Raw genomic sequence first — 21,866 nt, 5'->3', positions numbered from 1 at the left:
GAGGAATATGATGTCTATAAGTACGCTGACAGGATTAATGCCAGAGAGAGAGAGTAAAAACTGATATTCTAGTGCTAATTGAACCAGTTTATGGATTTGAATTTCGCTGCAACAGACTTTACTGAGTTACCATAAAACTCACCAAAATGCAAAAACACCCCCACTAATACCAGTACACCAGTCCTTTATTAGACGGCCCTGGTATGTATTCAATGTGGACGGTGGGTGGTAGCGCAGAGGCGGTGACATGTGGAGGTGTGCGGTACGTAGGAGGCCTGCTGGACCTTAGGGCACACACACACACACACACACACACACACACAGGGATTCAATCTAGGCGGACGTGTGACACCGGCGCTCCGTACCAAATCATCACGGCCAGTGGCATTACCTAAATAGTATCTTTGTATGAGTCAAGCTCTGTACCAGGTTAGACTAAATGATTGTTCATTATAAAAAGGAAAAAAATAATAAGTTTCAACAAGACTTGTAAAAACAGGAAATAGAACCAAGACGAAAGAATACGCTGAGTCATCTCTGAGGTTTGTTTAGACTACAACAAGACGGAGATTGTAAGTATATGCTTTGCACTTTAAGTATTGCAAAATGGATACATACTTCAGTAAAACAAATTTGGAAAAGAAAAGGGATAAAGGTAAAAAGCAAAATGATGATTTCTACCAAGAACTGGTTGAAGTAGAGACCCACAATAGACTGGTTGAACGTGTAAACAAACTAGAAATGGCTTTCAAAAATGAAATTGATGAAATAAAGAAGCAGATGCACTTGCAAAAGGAAGAAATAGAAAAACTAGGAAGGGAGGCCAATAAGAAAGACACAACCATCAGTGAACTAACAGTGGAATTGAGTACACTTAGGAAGAAAATGAATGAAATGGCAAGTATAGTAGTCAATCACGAGAGTGTTATGGAAGAGTTCAAAAATGACACAGAGACAATTAGGCAAGTTAGCAGTCTTATTCACCAGAGCAGTGATATTGAGGAAAAGATAACACAAGTAGATGAAGCTGTGCAAAGCTACAAAATTGATGTAGAAACCACGTATGCTGAAATGGTGAAAGTAAAGAAAGACTCAGAAACAAGGGTGGAGGAAAAAAGCATTAAAAAGGAGGTGAAAAGAATAATCCAAAACAATCCAAAGTTAGTCAGAGACTCAGTAGAGATAAACAAATCAATAGTAATCACTGGTATAGAAGAGGATGAAGTTAAAAACAAGATCACAAGAGACAAAAAGGAGATGGCAAATGTAATGAGCTTACTGAAAGAAGTATCAGAAGAAATCTGTAGTAAAGACATAGAGGAACACAAAAGGTTAGGGAAATACGAGAAAAGCAAGACAAGACCTCTAAAGGTGACTTTTCGGAGTGTAAACACTGTGGAAGAGATACTAAAAAATGCAAAGAATCTTAAGGAAAAAGAGGAGTTCAATAATGTATGGATAAAAAGATGCCTAACACAAGAGGAACTGAAATTACTGAAAGAGAAAAGGGCGGAAGCAAAAACAAAAAATGAGGGAAGATCAGAAGAGGAGAAGAAGAAATTTTTTTACAAAGTAATAGGATTGCAGGTACGAAAGTGGTACACAAACAGGATGGAAGAAAAAGGAGGAAGGTAGTAGAACCATGTTATGACAAGTATATGAACAAGGTGGTAAGGCTGATGAACTCAAATGTGGATGGAATGGTATCTAAATTACTAGAGATGAATGATTATGTCAGAGAAAATGAACCACAAATAATATGCCTAACTGAAACAAAATTAATACCAAGGATATCCAATGACATACTAAACTTAGAGGAATACAATATATGGAGAAGAGACAGATATTTAAAAAAAGGAGGAGGAATTATAATATTAACTAAGAAAAATCTAAAAGTCAAGGAAATAAAACTAGATATACCATCACAAGTAAAACTGATTGCAGTAGAGATCGACACATCTGAAGGTAAAGCAATTGTAGCCAATTTGTACATGCCACCCAGATCAAACACATGGGAAAGAGACGAATATGAGGACCTGGCAGAGAGTACAATTCAGAGTGTAAGATCATTGCTACATAAAATGGAAGAGAAATCGGAAAGAATTATACTAACTGGGGACTTCAATACAAATATAAATTGGAATACTCTAGATATAAATAGCCAAGAAAGCTGTTGGGATCAAAAGCTCCTGGATCTCGTACAAGAGTTTTTCTTAACGCAACATGTGAGGGAAACCACCAGAAAAAGAGGACTTGATGTACCTTCAGTGCTAGATCTAATATTCACAAGGCAAGAAAATGATATTGACAGTTTAATATATCACCCTCCACTCGGCAAAAGCGATCATGCAGTACTAAATTATAACTTCAGGATAGCATATGACATAGTAAACAGCAATGATAGTTACAAAAAGAGCCTAAACTATAAAAGGGAAATTATCAAGACCTAAAGAAGTATTTCTTAGAAGTTGATTGGGAAAATGAGCTTAGAGGACAAGATTTAAATGCTGTATATAAAAAATTGTGAATTTTATGAAATAGGAGTCCAGAAGTACATCCCACAGCACAAAGAAGCAGATAAGAAAATACAGAAATGGTTCAATACAGAATGTAAAAAATCAAAAGAAAGAAGAGATTTGTTGTGGAATAGATACAGAAGACACAATAGTGAAAGGGCGTATAATAATTACAAACAGGCAAGAAACGACTATACAAGAATAAGGAGGGAAGCCCAAAAACAGTTTGAGGAGGATATAATAAATAAAAGTAGTGATCAACCAAAGCTGTTTTACAGCTATATCAGAAGCAAAACTAAAGTAAAAGATATAATACAATCCATTACGGACGCGGGAATCACTTATACACAAGAGAAAGATATTTTTGAAGCACTAAAGAAGAATTTCCAATTAGTTTTTACAGAAGAAAAAAATTTTGAGAGGGACTATGTGGAACATGCATGTCCACACATACTACCAGATATACAAATAGCAGAAAAAGTAATACAGGAGGAGTTAAGTAGATTAGACAGAGGAAAAGCAAGTGGTCCTGATGAAATTTCATGTTGGGTATTACGAGAATGTGCATAGGAGTTATGTAAACCATTATTTTTAATTTTCAAGAAATCCTTGAGTCAAGGTAAACTACCAGATATTTGGAAAAAAGCAAATATTGTCCCCTTATTCAAGAAAGGGAATAGACAAAATCCACTCAACTACCGACCAGTATCACTGACCAGTGTTGTAAGCAAGGTATTAGAAAAACTTATAAGAAAAGCCTGGGTAAATCATCTAGAAGAACACAGTATGATAACAGAAAGACAGTTTGGTTTCAGAAAAGGAAAATCATGTGTTACTAATCTGTTGAGCTACTATGACAGAGTAACAAACACAATACAGGAAAGGGAATGATGGGTGGACAGTATCTATTTAGATTTCAAGAAACCTTTTGACACAGTACCACACCAAAGACTTTTATGGAAACTGTACCATCAAGGAGGAATTCGAGGCAAACTGTTTTGTTGGATGCAAGACTTTCTCATAAAAAGAGAAATGAGGACAGTACTAAGAGGAAACTACTCATCATGGAAAGAAGTGACTAGTGGAGTACCACAGGGTTCAGTGCTGGCACCAATCATGTTTTTAGTGTATATAAATGATATAAACAGTAACACTGGAAAGGAGAGCTATCTGAATATGTTTGCAGATGATGCAAAAATACAAAGGAGAATTACTAACACAGACTCTTGTAAAGAGCTACAAGAAGAATTAAATAAACTTCATGAATGGAGTAGTACATGGCAAATGGAATTCAATGTGGACAAGTGTCATGTTATCAAGTTTGGTAAAAGTGGAAAAAGACCTGATTGGGATTATAAGTTAGGAAATAAAACCCTATACGTATCAGAAAGAGAGAAAGACCTAGGTGTGATTATCAATAACAGACTATCTCCGGCTGACCACATCAGCGAGAAGGTACGGAACATGTATACACTGCTTGCAAATATGAGAATAGCATTCACATACATAAATGAAGACATGCTAAGAAAGATAACATCATTCATTAGACCAACCCTGGAATATGCATCAGTAGTCTGGAGTCCTCATCTCAAAAAGCACATAGACAAGATTGAAAAAGTTCAAAGGGCCGCTCCAAGATGGATACCAAGCTTAAGGGACCTAAGCTACGAAGAAAGACTAAATAAACTGAATCTACCAACACTACAGGAGAGAAGGAAAAGAGGTGACATGACAATGCTATATAAATGCATATCAGGAAAGGAGAAAATAGACATAAATGATTACTTAACATATGGAGAAGCATCAGCAAGAGGACACTGCAAAAAACTGCATAAGAAGAGAGGTGATAAAGACGTAAGGAAATTCAGTTTCCCAAACAGAGCAATTGATCTGTGGAATGCACTACCGAATGAAATAGTGTGTGCCAAAACAATTCACAAATTTAAGGATATGTACGATAAATATGGTTTAAGACACGGGACAGTACGAGCTTGACTCATTCCTGTAAAGATAAAATTAGGTAAGAACAATTAGGTAAGAACACACTTTGCTAGGAGGGGCTCTGTTATGAATAAAATCGTCTGGTGGTAGCAACAAAACACACACACACACACACACACACACACACACACTTAACCCTTTGCTAGGAGGGGATCTGTGCAGAGTAAAATCGTCTGGTGGTAGCAACAATACACACACACACACACACACACACACACACACACACACACACACACACAAATTATGTCGTCGGGCTGAAAGGGGTTGGTAGGTCCCTGATAGCGCATTTCTCAGTCACCATCTTGAAAGTTAAATTTGCCGCCATATTCTCACTGATTTAAAAACGCTTATATCTTTGACGGTAATAGTTCTATAAAAATGTATGGAATAAAATTTTTCCTTATGTTTAATGGACTTCCTATGTAATATTCTTAAAAATGAAAAACTAGTAAAATCACCATGTTCAAGTAAGTGAAGGGAAGCTGAATCATAATATAACTTCCCTGCACTTTTTGCCTAAGTAGTATATGCTTTAGTACATAATTTGGAGGGAATGATTAGGTTTCTATACGCGCGCAACACTACAATACGGTTGCAGTTTGAAATGTACAGGGTAGAAGAAACTAAGAAATATACATACCTTGCCTAAACTAAGTCATTCCTGGATACATAAATAAATAAATAAATAAATATATGGGAAAAAAGATGAAACGATAATGAAGAAAATAAAAATGCACTTTGAAACTCGTTTAATTTCATGGTACGATTTCTCTTCAAACGCCATTTCCAACCGAAGTGCGTGTTATGGATGGAAAACAATTCAGTTATTACCGAGAGAGAGAGAGAGAGAGAGAGAGAGAGAGAGAGAGAGAGAGAGAGAGCGCACCGTCTAGTGCAGTTGGTGACCCGATGAGGTAACTTTTTCAATAAGGTCAGGTTTATTTTATTGTTATATCCATACGATTTTATTCAATTATGGAAGAATATATAGTACTGAAGAAGGTAACAAAGCCTGTATCCAAACCCTTAACATCAACACTCCCCCATTAAGCTGAATAAAAACCTCTGAAAACATTACACGGCGGTTCGTAAATAGCGCTGCACTAGATACTCACCTGGCGGTATTTTATGTTGTGGGAATGGCTCAGTACGCTGGTGTGGGCGAAGGTGTGGCAGTAGGAGCAAGAAATGAATAAATAATGCAGGGTAGACATTGCGGACGTGGCAGATGGGGTAGGAAATGAATAAATAAATGATGCTGGGTAGCAGGGGCGGATTAAGAGTGCATGGGGCCCCTGGCTAAACTTCAGGTGGGGGCCCTTTTATCAAACAGTTGGCGAGCGAAGCGAGTCTCGATTATATTATTCAGTTCGAAAATCATTGTATTCAACAGCCAATTGATTGGGTTTGAAATCACCTATATCTCTAAGTCAAAGCTAAATTATCTTTACCTATATCACAATTAGGGCAGATTTGTAAAACCCCTTTCAAATAAGGCATTAAGAAAATCAGTATGCAAAGCCTGAGGTAAAAATGTAGTTAAAAGCATAAAATAATATTAATTCTAACATCAGATTTATTATATGAAAATAATTTCTTTCTAATGTTGCAAACAATAATAAGCCTAAAAACCTGAATGAACACTTCATAAATATGATACTAGGCTGCCCTTACATTGCACGTCTACGAACTTTTTTCAAGCCAAACTCATTGATTAAGTCATTGAAGCTGTTTCTCTACAATATTCATTCATTCATTCATTCATTGCCAGACGCCATGTATCCCAGACGGGGTGGCCAAGGGCTTAGAGTTAATTATTTTACAGGGAGGGGCACTAATCCTCCACCAATATCATTTTCTATACTCATAAGAGAGAGCTGATTTAGTCGTTGTTGTCCCATGGTACTTCGAACTTCATTTTTTATTCTTTTCAACTTGGAAAAGGATCTTTCTCCACTGCAGTTTGAAGTTGCCATAGAAAGATAAATGCGTAGTGCAATGTGGACATTTGGGAAGCATTGAGTATACTTACTCTCATTCAGAAGCAATAACATCCTTGACTCTGGGCTTGTGCTCTGTGCTTTATTCCATTCTTGGGCACTGACAGTTTTGAATAGTTCTGAAAATTGTACTAATTCAGAAGGAAAGCAGTCTTCAAAATCATTTGAATATTCTTCCATCAATTTATTTGCTGCTTTTCTGATGGAATCATTGCTAAGCTTGGTTAGGTTGGAAAGAAAGCCGAACTTATCCTCAATTTCTTTGTAAGCATTTAAACGATCTTTGAGAGCTGAAACTAGCTTGTCAATGATTGGTAAAAATACCTCAACCTTGAAACTTTCTCTGGGTGAAAATACTGTTTCAGCTGAGGGACCTTCATCAAACTGGTGCTTCCTCTTCTTTTGTCGTTTTGAAGATTCTTTGTATTCTTTGACCACTGACTTCACCATTCCTTTTTCTTCATAGCTTTCAAATTCCGAGCGCTGACTGATGACAAACTCGAGGAGAGATTTCAACAAATTAACTGCTGAATTCAAAGGGAGTCCACTTTCTTGAAGGGATAAGCTGGTTTTCTGAAACCTCTCTAAAACTGTGTCTCATACTTCAAGTAAGATTGAGATTTCTAGCTGCTGAAGCTTCTCCAGAAGTCCTTCTGCCACAAGTTTACTTTCTCGTGGCTGATTTTCATCCATTGCCAATTCTTCTAGGTACTACCGGTATATGCTTTTACAATTACCTTATCTTTCCGTGTTTCAAAGCTCGGAGAACAAAAATTGATGGGAAAAATCGTCAGGCATTAGGCCTACTCGATAATTATCTTTAGTAAAAATAAACTAAGTAAACAGAACACAAAACCTAAACCGGAATTTCCTATCGATAGCACCATAGTGAGGAATAGTGATAGAGTAATTTTCTCTTTTCTCTGTACAGTAATATGCTGCACAGCTGCTAAGTGGCAGGTCGGCTTGCAGAAGCATTGCACCTTTGTTCTGTCTTTCCGATGTGCGTTTAGTAGAGTTCACAATAATGCTTGAGGTACTCCATTTTATAAACGAAGTAATGAAAATATCAAATAGAGAAACTTACGTCTAAATGTTGCTATTTTGGCCGCCTAGGACGGTCTTGGATTCCCTCTACTACACACGTGTACCTGAGTGTCATGTTCATGTCAACAAAGACTTCAGCATTTGAGTAGGAATAAAATTATACTTTATAAATAATAATATTCTGATTCTCTCTTCTAGGTCTCACAGATACTATAGTAATTATTATGTACTAAACATAATATAACTCAATAAAAAAGGAGACATTATCCTGAATATCTGTATAAAATATCTGCATAAAATAACGAAGTCATGAAAGAAAACCACAGCCCAAACGTAATTGAACCGGTAACTATTTTATTTTTATGCACCGGTCCAATTAAGTTGTATGTAGGCCTATTGTTATTTTTATTACTTTATACAATGAAAACCTAAATATATTGTTAATGTAGCCGTGGGGGAATACCTGAGGGAAGGTTTGTTATGGGGGATTGGGAAGGGGCCCCCCCTGGAGGGCCCTCAATCATGCATGCCCCTTAGGTGACCTTTTGTATCAGATTTTCTGTTGACAAACTGTAGAAATTGGGGGCCCCCCAAATACCGGGGGACCCCGGCTGCAACCCAGTCAGCCCCCCCCCCCTTAATTCGCCACTGCTGGGTAGACACTGTGGGCGTGGCAGTAGGAGTAGAGAATGAAGAAATGATGCTAGGTTGACACTGTGGGCGTGGGCGTGGCAGTGGGAGTAGGAAATGAAGAAATAATGCAGGTTAGACATTGTAAACACTAGCTGAGCCGCCCCCGCAACACAAGGACTCACCCAATGGAGCGGAGGAAGTACGTTATATATGGGCCACCTTGAATAACAAAGAGCCACCTACAAAAGAGTACAAAGGCAAGCAAACAGCAACAATGTCTTTTTGTGGCTGATTGAGAGTGAAGGCGTCGTCAGGGAAGGCGTCCCGGTAAGCTGGCAAAAGTTGTTCAAACCTCGTAGTCAAAAGGGCGAAGCAGCCAGGAGTGCGGTGCTATGACTGAGCCTTAAATCTGTGTATCTCATTAACATCTTTTGAGATTTTTAAATGATTTTTTGGTCTCGAAAAATGGGAAACTTATCTATATGTAGTCCTTTTACCTGAAGATGACCCAGATTTTTGTCATTTAAGAGCATATTTCACGTAGCTCAGTAGAAAATTAAGACCATCCTGTACAATATGGCCTTTCCATGCCATTCTTCATGACTAGCATTATATTCTGTCGATACCTTTTTACCCTTTACCTGACAAAGCCAAAGAAGGGTATTGTTACCCTCCATCTGTCAAAATCAAAGGAGGGTATTTTATCATTAGTGTCCGTTGTAGAGTTGGGTGACAGGGCGACTGGCCGGGCACAGAGATTTCGTTTCCGGGGCAAATATCAGCAAATATTAACTGAAGGTGAAGGAAAGCAAACAGCAACAGACCTAATAGTCCTATCGAGGCTGCTTGTTACAGAGAAGACTATCACTATGATATCTAATGCTACAAGTTGAAGGTAAGGGTAGTAATGCAAGAAGGTTCTACACTGGAAAGCTCCACGTCATCAATATTAACTCCTGAATTTCAATGCATGATATATTAGCTTCAATACATTACAAGCATTACTTTAGCCCGCTTCATACAAACCATCTACAGTATATTTTAGTTTCAGCATGATAATATGACGCAGACGCCGTAGCGATTTATCCAGTGGATTTTATCAGGGAAAATTAACCAAGCAAAGGAGAGCTAGTTATTGGGTTTCAAAACCACCTAGAACCACCAGCCCATTATTTTGTGGTTAAATGATGATAATAATAATAATAATAATAATAATAATAATAAAGTATGAAATGCGTAGTGAAAATTGTACTGAAAAGGCATCAGGAAATCGTACATTCATATTAACTAAAGAAACGAGATATATATATATATATATATATATATATATATATATATATATATATATATATATATATATATAATCTAGTCGCCTGGGGAATGGGATTGTTTGTGTATATATGTATTCTTCTCATTCAGTGTACTGGAAGCCCTTTGTCTCAAAGTGCAATTATTGGTGTTAAGTTTTGGTAGTAGATAGCTGTTTATCTCTATCAACCTACCTGCCTATCTGGTATTAGGGACTATTGCTATGTTTATCGTGTTGGAATTGTGGGTTTTAATCTAAAAGAGCAGTTCAGCAGTTCTTGGTGGTAAGTGCTGGCAGTAGAGAGCTACTATATGTATGTCTGTAGGTATGCTGTCTGCGTATTACTGTGTTTATCGTGTTGGAACTGTGAGTTCTTAATCTGAAAGTGAATTATTGGTGTTAAGTGTTGGCAGTAGAGAGCTATGTTTATCTGTCTTCATATCTATCTGTTTATCATGTTAAAAAATAATTGCTGACATTTTGAAATCTACGCCTGCCTGCAAGCCATTCTAGTTCAAAGTGATATAATTCTGATTCATAATGTACAGAATTTGCCCTAAAGCTAATTTGCTGAAGCTTTACTGAATCTTCTTCATTTCATTAACTTCAGTCTGTGTTAAAGAAGAGACTCAAGCCGCTCAGACATTAAAAAATGGGTCTGGTAAATGAAGAGTAATAAAGTTTGAGGTTCAACGAGCTGGCTTTAGATAATTTCTGTTTCGTGATGGCAAACGAGTGGAGGAATGCCATAAGGTGAACATGTCTGACTCATATTACCAGGAAAACAGACGTAATGATGATGATGATGATGATGACAGTGATAAAGATGATGATAATTACGATATTAAATACGAAACTATGGAAAATAGATAATGATGATGATGGTAGTGATGGTAGAGGCAAAGATGATGATGATGGTGATGATGATGGTGATGATACTTAGAATGCAAAACAGACGTAAAACCGATAATGATGATAATGATTATGATGATGATGATGGTGATGGCAAAGGTGATGATGATGATGATGATGATGATGCAGCTTAGAATACAAACCTAACTACATGTATCATCTTTTTCTTTGTATGAAACTAAGAATAAAAACTGCTGTAATCATGTTTCTTGAATTTGCATTCCCTGAAGTCTCGTTAATTGAAGCCATGGTAAAGCCGTGTTATTTTAGGCCTTATTACTTGAAGCTATGTTACTTGAATCCGCATTACTTTAATCCACGTTACATGAATTTATTACTTGAACCCTAGTTACTTGAATCTGCATTACTTGAATCTGTGTTACTTGAATCCATCTTGCTTGCATCTGTGTTACTTGAATCTGTATTACTTGAAACTGCATTACTATAATGTGTGTTACTTGAATCCACATTACTTGAATCCATGTTACTTGAATCGAATCCATGTAACTTGAATCCATGTTACTTGAATCCATGTTACTTGAATCTGCATTACTTGAATCCACCTTACTTGAATCCCTGTTACTTGAATCTACATTACTTGAATCCGTGTTACTTGAATCAGAATTGCTGGAGTCCGTGTTACTTTAATTCTTGTTACTTGAATCCTGTTACTTGAACCTGCATTGCTGGAATCCGTGATACTTGAATCTACTTTACTTGAAACTGTGTTACTTGAACCCATGATACTTGGATCTGTGTTATTTGAAGGTGTGTTACTTGAAGGCATGTTTGTTGCTTGAAGCCATGTTATATGAAGCCATGCTACCTGAAGCTGTGTTACTTGAAGTCATGTACTTGAAGGCGTGTTACTTGATGGTGTGTTACTTGAAGCCGTGCTACTGCTGGTGTCTCTATAGCAGGTATGTTTTCATTTGACAGAACTGCGCTACTCTCACACCTTGAACACTACGTCATGGGTAGGCGATATTCCTTGAGCTTTAGTTATGAGGTAGCAGTGAGTCTCCTTGGTTACTAGTCACATTTATTCTCCAATATGTCTACGCCTGGCCATCAAACTAGCTGAGAAAGGGACTTGCGACATTTGTCAGATGAAAACACACCGACTTTAACTGATATTATCTTCAGGTGTGTTGTGGTGTGATGGGTAAACCCACGGTGTTGTGAGTGTTAATTTGACCACGTGTTACACAAAGATGTGTATCTTTTGAAGGGGTGTTACTTGAAGCGGTGTTACTTGAAGGCATGTAACTTGAAGCTGTTACTTGAATGTGTGTAGCTTGATGGTTGTTACTTGAAGCTGTGTTATTTGAAGCAACGTTACTTGAACTCGTGTTACTTGAAGCTGTTACTTGAAGCCGTGTTACTTGGAGGCGTATTACTGTGGGCGTTACTATATATATATATAGATAGATAGATAGTTAGATATCACGACAGCCTAACCTGGATTTTCGTCCTCTTGTAGCTTATTTCACGTGGCTCAGTGATAGAAATATGACAGTACCACGGCTGAACATCTTTGCCATAGCGTTTCTTCGCGACTAGCATCATATTCAAATTAGTATACTGTTGCAGCTCAGCATTCAAGACTGAGAGATGACAAGTTTTTAGCCCAAGTTAAAGGGACAGACAAAGAAATGACGAAGTAAAGGAGCATTGTGGTGTTCATGAGGATGTGACTGAGTGTTAAATACTATGAGATATCATGGCCATGTGGAGGGGATGGAGAATGAGAGACTGACTAGAAAATTGTATGTGAATGAGGTAGCGGGAGAGAGTGGGAACGGGAGATCACTGATGAGATGGAGGGACAGAGTGGAGATATAATTATGAAACTGGGTGTGAATGGGTTGAAAGAAGGCCAGCCAAATGGCAGGGGGCAGGGCGACTTCGAGACGATTTGTTGCCACCCGTTACGGGATTAAGGCATCTGTCAACAGATAGACAAATAAAGAGCTAGAGAAAAAAAATAACTGCTAATATTTTCAGATTTATTTTGGGGTGATGGATAAAGCTGTGATGTTGTGGGTGATCCTGGCCGTGCGCATCTTACCAGCCGAGTCAGCTACACTCCTGCCGACTGTTAATGGTGAGTCGGTGAGGCGTGGCAACATGCTTCCTCAGATAGTTTTCTTTTTTTTTCTTTTTAATGCATACTTCTAACTGCAGTTGTTTTATGTATATATTTATGGTGTATCCTTGACGCTTTTATATGGATTTTGATTCAGATGACTTTTTTTATTTATTTCCTGCATTATTATGTACCGTATGCATTTATATAATTCTGTACATGTTTTATCTTTATTCTGCATCTACACCAGTCGTACGGTAGGAGTGACCTCTGTTATTATACTGTCGTATTTTAAAAGGCAATCAGTCAACCAGTCAATCAGTCAATCAACCTCTGGCATATAGGAATTCGTGTATTTTTGCGCCCCTTCACTCTTCAACATGATGACGTCTTTGATACCTTGTTCTTGGTATCCCCAGACAAATACATTTAGCTTAGGACACACCTCCAGTAGTGAAGGAGTTAATCAAAGTAACGTCAAACTCCTCCAGCTCGACAAAAAAACTGAATAAAATCGTCTGGAAGGAGGTAAACATCATCCAGTGCAGGTGTTTTCTCGGCTGCTTATAGTGTACCAGCTGAGGTCGCCAAAATTTATCCTTGCTGTTCATGATAAGTCCAACTGGCACTGAATTCTATTACGTCTATATTTTGTATGATGGTCCTTCTTTGTAGGGTCGAATTCTAAATGCCTCAGTAGAATCCGTAACACCATCTCCTCAGCGAAGTATTTTACATATGGCATTTTAAAACCCTCTTGTATTTCACTGGTACTTGCTGCGTCGATATGAAAATGATGTAAATAATATAGATGAGATTATGAAGATGTAAGGAGAGAGAGAGAGAGAGAGAGAGAGAGAGAGAGAGAGAGTACGAAGGAAAATGTCCCCCCCCCAAAAAAAAAAAAAAAAAATCCCCTTGCTATTACTAGTAAGTCAAAATACTACTGAACGTTCCTGTATAGAGTGGTTCTAAATGGCACACCAATGGAACTCACTTGAATGTATTTAATGTGTTGCAGGCACGGCTCAGTTTGCTGGTGTGGGCGTGGATGTGGCAGTGGGAGTACGAAATGAATAGCAGGACAGACACTGGTAACACGAAAGTCATCCCCGCAACACACGAGAACACATCCGGCAGACTGGAAGAGAGGCGTTAGATATGGGTACACAAGAAGAGAGAATCAGTACAGTGACATGGGTGGCTCTGGATGCTATATTGTCTTCACTCCAACTTGGCCCATATTATCATGATGCCGAGCTGAGTGGGGCTAAGCGGCAATCCTGGTGTGTCTGAAATATGTATCATCATATGGGCTGGGATTGAAACATGTCATCTCATAAAGGATTTGCCTGGTTCTTCATGGAATTCAGGTGGCCTGGCTTTTATCACACCTTGGTGTAGTGGTAATGGTGCCTGATTTTTGTCTAGAGGTCTCCGGTTCGATTCCCGGCTGGAGCGTAGTGTGTTCTTACCTAATTGTTCATACCTAATTGTATCTTTACAGGAATGAGTCAAGCTCGTACTGTCCCGTGTCTTAAACCATATTTATCGTACATATCCTTAAATTTGTGAATTGTTTTGGCACACACTATTTCATTTGGTAGTGCATTCCATTGGTCAATTGCTCTGTTTGGGAAACTGAATTTCCTTACGTCTTTATCACCTCTCTTCTTATGCAGTTTTTTGCAGTGTCCTCTTGCTGTTGCTTCTCCATGTGTTAAGTAATCATGTCTATTTTCTCCTTCTCTGATATGCTTTTATAAAGCATTATCATGTCACCTCTTTTCCTTCGCTCCTGTAGTGTTGGTAGATTCAGTTTATTTAGTCTTTCTTCGTAGCTTAGGTCCCTTAAGCTTGGTATCCATCTTCTAGCAGCCCTTTGAAATTTTTCAATCTTGTCTATGTGCTTTTTGAGATGAGGACTCCAGACTACTGATGCATATTCCAGGGCTGGTCTAATGAATGATGTCATTATCCTTCTTAGCATGTCTTCATTTATGTATGTGAATGCTATTCTCATATTTGCAAGCAGTGTATACATGTTCCGTACCTTCTCGCTGATGTGGTCAGCCGAAGATAGTCTGTTATTGATGATCACACCTAGGTCTTTCTCTCTTTCTGATGTGTATAAGGTTTTATTTCCTAACTTATAATCCCAATCAGGTCTTTTTCCACTTTTACCAAACTTGATTACATGACACTTGTCCACATTGAATTCCATTTGCCATGTACTACTCCATTCAGAAGTTTATTTAATTCTTCTTGTAGCTCTTTACAAGAGTCTGTGTTAGTAATTCTCCTTTGTATTTTTGCATCATCTGCAAACATATTCAGATAGCTCTCATTTCCAGTGTTACTGTTTATATCATTTATATACACTAAAAACATGATTGGTGCCAGCACTGAACCCTGTGGTACTCCACTAGTCACTTCTTTCCATGATGAGTAGTTTCCTCTTAGTACTGTTCTCATTTCTCTTTTTATGAGAAAGTCTTGCATCCAACAAAACAGTTTGCCTCGAATTCCTCCTTGATGGTACAGTTTCCATAAAAGTCTTTGGTGTGGTACTGTGTCAAAAGCTTTCTCGAAATCTAAATAGATACTGTCCACCCATCCTTCCCTTTCCTGTATTGTGTTTGTTACTCTGTCATAGTAGCTCAACAGATTAGTAACACATGATTTTCCTTTTCTGAAACCAAACTGTCTTTTTGTTATCATACTGTGTTCTTCTAGATGGTTTACCCAAGCTTTTCTTATAAGCTTTTCTAATACCTTGCTTACAACACTGGTCAGTGGTACTGGTCGGTAGTTGAGTGGATTTTGTCTATTTCCTTTCTTGAATAAGGAGACAATATTTGCTTTTTTCCAAATATCAGGTAGTTTACCTTGACTCAAGGATTTCTTGAAAATTAAAAATAATGGTTTACTTAACTCCTTTGCACATTCTCGTAGTACCCAACATGAAATTTCATCAGGACCACTTGCTTTTCCTCTGTCTAATCTACTTAACTCCTCCTGTATTACTTTTTCTGCTATTTGTATATCTGGTAGTATGTGTGGACATGCATGTTCCACATAGTCCCTCTCAAAAATTTTTTCTTCTGTAAAAACTAATTGGAAATTCTTATTTAGTGCTTCACAAATATCCTTCTCTTGTGTATACGTGATTCCGTCGTCCGTAATTGATTGTATTATATCTTTTACTTTGGTTTTGCTTCTGATATAGCTGTAAAACAGCTTTGGTTGATCACTACTTTTATTTATTATATCCTCCTCAAACTGTTTTTGGGCTTCCCTCCTTATTCTTGTATAATCGTTTCTTGCCTGTTTGTAATTCTTATACGCCCTTCCACTATTATGTCTTCTGTATCTATTCCACAACAAATCTCTTCTTTCTTTTGATTTTTTACATTCTGTATTGAACCATTTCTGTATTTTCTTATCTGCTTCTTTGTGCTGTGGGATGTACTTCTGGACTCCTATTTCATAAAATTCACAGAATTTTTTATATACAGCATTTAAATCTTGTCCACTAAGCTCATTTTCCCAATCAACTTCTAAGAAATACTTCTTTAGGTCTTGATAATTTCCCTTTTTATAGTTTAGGCTCTTTTTGTAACTGTCATTGCTGTTTACTATGTCCTATGCTATCCTGAAGTTATAATTTAGTACTGCATGATCGCTTTTGCCGAGTGGAGGGTGATATATAAAACTGTCAATATCATTTTCTTCATTCATTCATTCATTGCCAGACGCCATGTATCCCAAACGGGGTGGTCAAGGGCTTAGAGTTAATTGTTTTACAGGGAGGGGCACTAATCCTCCACCAACCCCACTTGACACGTAGGGATGCCAACAGCATCTGGTGTTCCCAGGCGGTCACCCATCCAAGTACTAACCAGACCCAACGTTGCTTAACTTCGCTGATCGGACGGGAAGCGGTGTACTCAACGTGGTATCATTTTCTTGCTTAGTAAATATTAGATCTAGCACTGAAGGTACATCAAGTCCTCTTTTTCTGGTGGTTTCCCTCACATGTTGCATTAGGAAGAACTCTTGTACGAGATCCAGGAGCTTTTGGTCCCAACAGTTTTCTTGGCTAGTTATATCTAGAGTATTCCAATTTATATTTGTATTGAAATCCCCAGTTAGTATAAATCTTTCTGATTTTTCTTCCATTTTAAGTAGTAATGCTCTTAAACTCTGAATTGTACTCTCTGCCAGTTCCTCATATTCATCTCTTTCCCATGTGTTTGATCTTGGTGGCATGTACAAATTGGCTACAATTACTTTACCTTCAGATGTGTTGATCTCTACTGCAATCAGTTCTACTTGTGATGGTATATCTAGTTTTATTTCATTGACTTTTAGATTTTTCTTAGTTAATATTATAATTCCTCCTCCTTTTTTTAAATTTCTGTCTCTTCTCCATATATTGTATTCCTCTAAGTTTAGTATGTCATTGGATATCCTTGGTGTTAATTTTGTTTCAGTTAGGCATATTATTTGTGGTTCTTTTTCTCTGACATAATCATTCATCTCTAGTAATTTAGATACCATTCCATCCACATTTGAGTACATCAACTTTATCTTCTTGTTTATATACTTGTCATGACATGGTTCTGCTACCTTCCTCCTTTTTATTCCATCCTGTTTGTGTACCACTTTCGTACCTGCAATCCTATTACTTTGTAAAAAAAACTTCTTCTCCTCTTCCGATCTTCCCTCATTTTTTGCTTTTGCTTCCTCCCTTTTCTCTTTCAGTAATTCCAGTTCCTCTTGTGTTAGGCATCTGTTTATCCATACATTTTTGAACTCCTCTTTTTCCATAAGATTCTTTGCATTTTTTAGTATCTCTTCCACAGTGTTTACACTCTGGAAAGTCACCTTTAGAGGTCTTGTCTTGCTTTTCTCATATTTCCCTAACCTTTTGTGTTCCTCTATGTCTTTACTACAGATTTCCTCTGATACTTCCTTCAGTAAGCTCATTACATTTGCCATCTCCTTTTTGTCTCTTGTGATCTTGTTTTTTAGATCTTCCTCTTCTATACCAGTGATTACTATAGATTTGTTTATATCTATTGAATCTCTGACTAACTTTGGATTGTTTTGGATTATTCTTTTCACTTCCTTTTTAATGCTTTTTTCCTCCACCCTTGTTTCTAACTCTTTCTTTACTTTCACCATTTCAGCATACGTGATTTCCACATCATTTTTGTAGCTTTGCACAGCTTCATTCACCTGTGTTATCTTCTCCTAAATATCACTGCTCTGGTCAATAAGGCTTCTTACTTGCCTAATTGTCTCTGTGTCATTTTTTAACTTATCCATAACACTCTCGTGATTGACTACTGTACTTGCCATTTCACTCACTTTCTTCCTAAGTGTACTCAATTCCACTGTTAGTTCACTGATGGTTGTGTCTTTCTTATTGGCCTCCCTTCCTAGTTTTTCTATTTCTTCCTTTTGCAAGTGCATCTGCTTCTTTATTTCATCAATTTCATTTTTGAAAGCCATTTCTAGTTTGTGTACACGTTCAACCAGTCCATTGTGAGTCTCCACTTCAACCAGTTCTTGGTAGAAATCATCATTTTGCTTTTTACATTTATCCCTTTTCTTTTCCAAATTTGCTTTACTAAAGTATGTATCCATTTTGCAATACTAAAAAGTGCAAAGTATATACTTACAATCCCCGTGTTGTTGTAGTCTAAACAAACCTCAGATGACTCAGCATATTCTTTCGTCTTGTTTTTCTTTTCTGTTTGAACAAGTCTTGTTTAAACTTATTATTTTTTTCCTTTTAATAATGAAAAATCATTTAGTCCAACCTAGTACAGAGCTTGACTCATGCAAAGATACTAATTTAGGTAATGCCACTGGCCGTGTTGATTCGGTACGGAGCGCCGATGTCGCACTTCCTACTCGGTTGAATCCCTCTGTGTATAAACTTACACACACACACACACACACACACACACACACATATATATATATATATATATATATATATATATATATATATATATATATATATATATATATGACTGTATAAAATTATACAGTGCTATATTAGGCATGAATTTAACAAGTATAACTCTCATAAATATATTATGTAGATACATTAATGATGAAAAATATGTATGGTGATTGCAGGAGGTGGTGGTGGTGGAGTGTGGTGGATGTCAGCAGTGAACGCGGTGCTGGCAGCTACACCACAACATGGCGACTTTGTTATCATCATTACCGACACATGCACTCACGTGAGTACACACACACACACACACACACACACACACACACACACACTCTCTCTGCTTTTACTGTCGCACTGACTACTTCATGAATGAACAGACCTTTGAGACCTAAGACTAAGAGCCATAAATAACACAGGTACGTTGTTAGAATCATCCCTCACACCAATTCCTCCATGAGTTCATCAAGCCTAATTCCAACACCTTTCCTTGGAGTGGAGATACACAGACCTTTCACTACGCGAGTAAATAGGCAACATATTGGTAACTATGGGTGTGAGTAGAGTTACGTCACAGTTTCCTTACCGTCTTCTTAGGCTGGGTCTGGGTCGCATATCTCTTCTTGTGCCGGAGATTTGTGGATGTTGGGCTAAGTCTGCGGATTTTGCATTACGTCTGTGTCAAGCGGATTTAACACTTTGTAAAGAGATAAGCCACTGAAGCACATCCTAACTAACATAAGCTAACCGTGAAGCGATGTACCTGTGATATATCCCATGCTGTTTTTATATCATCACTCAGTTAACTGAATGAATTTTTCTATTTGAAGTTTGGGTTGAAACAAGGATGTGTCATGTCTCCATGACTGTTCAGTCTGTATATAGATAGGGTTATAAAAGAGATACAAGGTAGGGCAGTGGATGTTGGAGCGGCCCTAACGAGAGAGGGCAGTTTGTGGAAACTCCCTGAGCTGTTGTTTGCAGATGATACTGTGTTGTTATGTGAAGACGAATGGGGCTGCAAGGCTTGGAGAATGAGCCTGGGAGAGTGTGTAAGAAACGGAATCGAAAGGTGAATCTAGGGAAGGGTAAAGTTATGGTCTTCGAGCTAAGTGAAGTCAGTGAATGTAGAGTGAGGTTGGATTTTTTTTTTTTTTTTATAATGAATGGAGGAAGGAAAAACAAAGGAAAAAAAAAAAAGTCCATGTGCCTAAAGGCATCCTCCATTCATAAAATACTTATAACAATTGGATTTAAAATCGAGAGGATTAAATGTATGTGGGAAGCAACTCCCAGGAATTGAATTCCAGAGAGTGGTAGTTCTGGGGATAAATGAATTTTGATAAGCAGAGGTTCTGCATTGTGGAGGAGAGAGTGTGAGTTCATGGGCGCTCCCAGCTGCCCGAGTATTTCGGGAGAAAATGTGAAGGGGAGGCACAATTGAAGTCAGTTCGCTAGAGCACTTACGGTAAAAATATCGATAAAATAGTGCTAAAGAAGCAACATCTCTACGTACTGATAACGGAGGAAGGTCCTGCGTTATGGCAGGATTATTGATTAATCTAATGGCTTTATTCTGAATTTTGTCCAACTGCCTCAATGCAACCGCTCCACATCCACTCCACGGTGGTGAAAAGTATTTGATCTGAGAACGCACATGACTTTTGTATATTGTGGCCATCTGCTCGTCAGTGAAGAACTCACGAATTCTGTACATAAGTCCCAGTTTTTTAGAAGCATTTTTAGCAAGGGATTTAACATAAGCTGTCCAGCTTAGGTTGGGGTTTAGAGTAACACCTAGGATAACAACTGTAGTGGATATGGGAATACTGACATTATTTAAAATTATGAGAGTCTGAGGGATTCTATTGGAGAAATTAATGTATTTAGTTTTCTGAGCTTTAAATGAGACCAGATTTTTTTGTCCCCATTGATTAATTTTAGAAAGGTCCTGATTCAGAGAAATTCCTGTGTTTATTTGGGAATTTATAATATCAAATTGTGTAAAGGAGGTACTAAATGTGAAAGAACTACGAAGGGTCGAGTCATCAGCATAACAGTGTATTGGGTTGTGCGGGACAGACAGGAGGTCATTTATATGAATGAGAAGGAGGGTTGGCGCCAAAACTGATCCCTGAGGTACACCAGCATTTATGGAATGAAACTGAGAATAAATTCCATCTACCATGACCCATATTTTTCTACTATGAAGGTATGAAGAAATTAGAGGAACCAGTGATGCAAGGCCATAGTGTGACATCTTAGACAATAAGGCCTGGTGCCATACTCTGTCAAATGCTTTTGAAATATCAAGTGCTACTGTGTGTGTTTCACCATGTTGGTCTATTGTTTTGTTAATCTGATGGGTAAGAAGGCAAAGAATATCTACAGTTGAACGTTCCTGTCTAAATCCATACTGCCAATCATTGATCAATTTATTGATTTCTAGATGCTTGACTATGTGTTTGTTAATTAATGTCTCAAAAACTTTACCGAGAACGGAAGTTATTGCAATTGGTCTATAGTTTGATGGATCAGAAGTTGCCCCCTTTTTAGGAACAGGATGGATATTTGCTTCTTTCCATGGGGCTGGAAAAATTGAGGTACGGATGCATAAGCGGGAAAATTTTGCTAATATAAGAGCCAACACTGAGGAGCAATTTTTAAGTACTATTGAAGGAAGTTCATCTGGACCAGTGGCTTTGTCTGCTGATAGATAGAGGAGGAAATGGAAAATGTGAGTGCATTTAAGTACTTGGGAAGTGTGGTAGGTAAGGATGGAAGTTTAGAGGGTGAAATGCTTGAAAGGGTACAACAAGGAAGAAAGGTTGTGGTTCTTTGAAAGCAGTGATAAGAAACAGGGAAGTGAGCATGGAAGTGAAAAAGTTACTACATGACAGTATTGTGATACCAGCCCTAACGTATGGAAGTGAAGCTTGGACCTTGTTGGAGGGACAGAAGTCAAGAATGAGAGCAGTGGAAATGAGTTATTTGAGTTGAGCATGTGGAGTCACATGGAAAGACAGACTGACAAATGAGGAAGTGAAGGAGCGTTGTGGTGTGGATGTGATAGGAAGCGTTAGGAGAAACACTGAGGTGGTTTGGCCATGTGGAAAGGATGGAGAGCGAGAGACTGACGAGAAGAGTGTATGTGAGTGAGGTGGAGGAGGGACAGGGAGGGGGAGCCAATGATGAGATGGAGGGATGGAGTGGAGCGGTATATGAGAGAGGGGTGTGTGAGCTGGGAGCAGGGCAGTGAAATGGCGGGGGACAGGGCGACGTGGAGGCGATTTGTTTGTAGCCACCCCTTACGGGATTAAGGCGTCTGGCAACAGATAGATAGATAGACGTTATGGAAGGTCTGCTGAGAGATGACAGTGATATT

At 38.1% G+C, this 21,866-nt stretch overlaps 1 protein-coding gene and 1 pseudogene across 1 annotated transcript in view; one reads left to right on the top strand and one right to left on the bottom strand.

Moving 5' to 3' along the window:
• The window catches only part of LOC145390722 (uncharacterized), a 54,161-nt gene that overhangs the window by 2,170 nt on the left and 30,125 nt on the right, over positions 1-21,866 (top strand). Inside the window, exons 2-4 of the mRNA XM_080265516.1 lie at positions 11,187-11,294; positions 13,529-13,661; positions 18,664-18,770. Of these exons, the coding sequence (XP_080121642.1) occupies positions 11,187-11,294; positions 13,529-13,661; positions 18,664-18,770 (348 nt within the window). The remainder of the gene's footprint in view (positions 1-11,186; positions 11,295-13,528; positions 13,662-18,663; positions 18,771-21,866) is intronic.
• LOC145390836 (5S ribosomal RNA) lies at positions 16,361-16,476 on the bottom strand (annotated as a pseudogene).

This window comes from Coenobita brevimanus, chromosome 15 (genome assembly GCF_032717465.1).
Source record: "Coenobita brevimanus isolate Jiangsu-jjx chromosome 15, ASM3271746v2, whole genome shotgun sequence".
Classification (NCBI taxonomy): Eukaryota; Metazoa; Arthropoda; class Malacostraca; order Decapoda; family Coenobitidae; genus Coenobita; species Coenobita brevimanus.
Note: the sequence above shows the minus strand (reverse complement) of the source record. Positions and strands in the feature narration are given on the sequence as shown.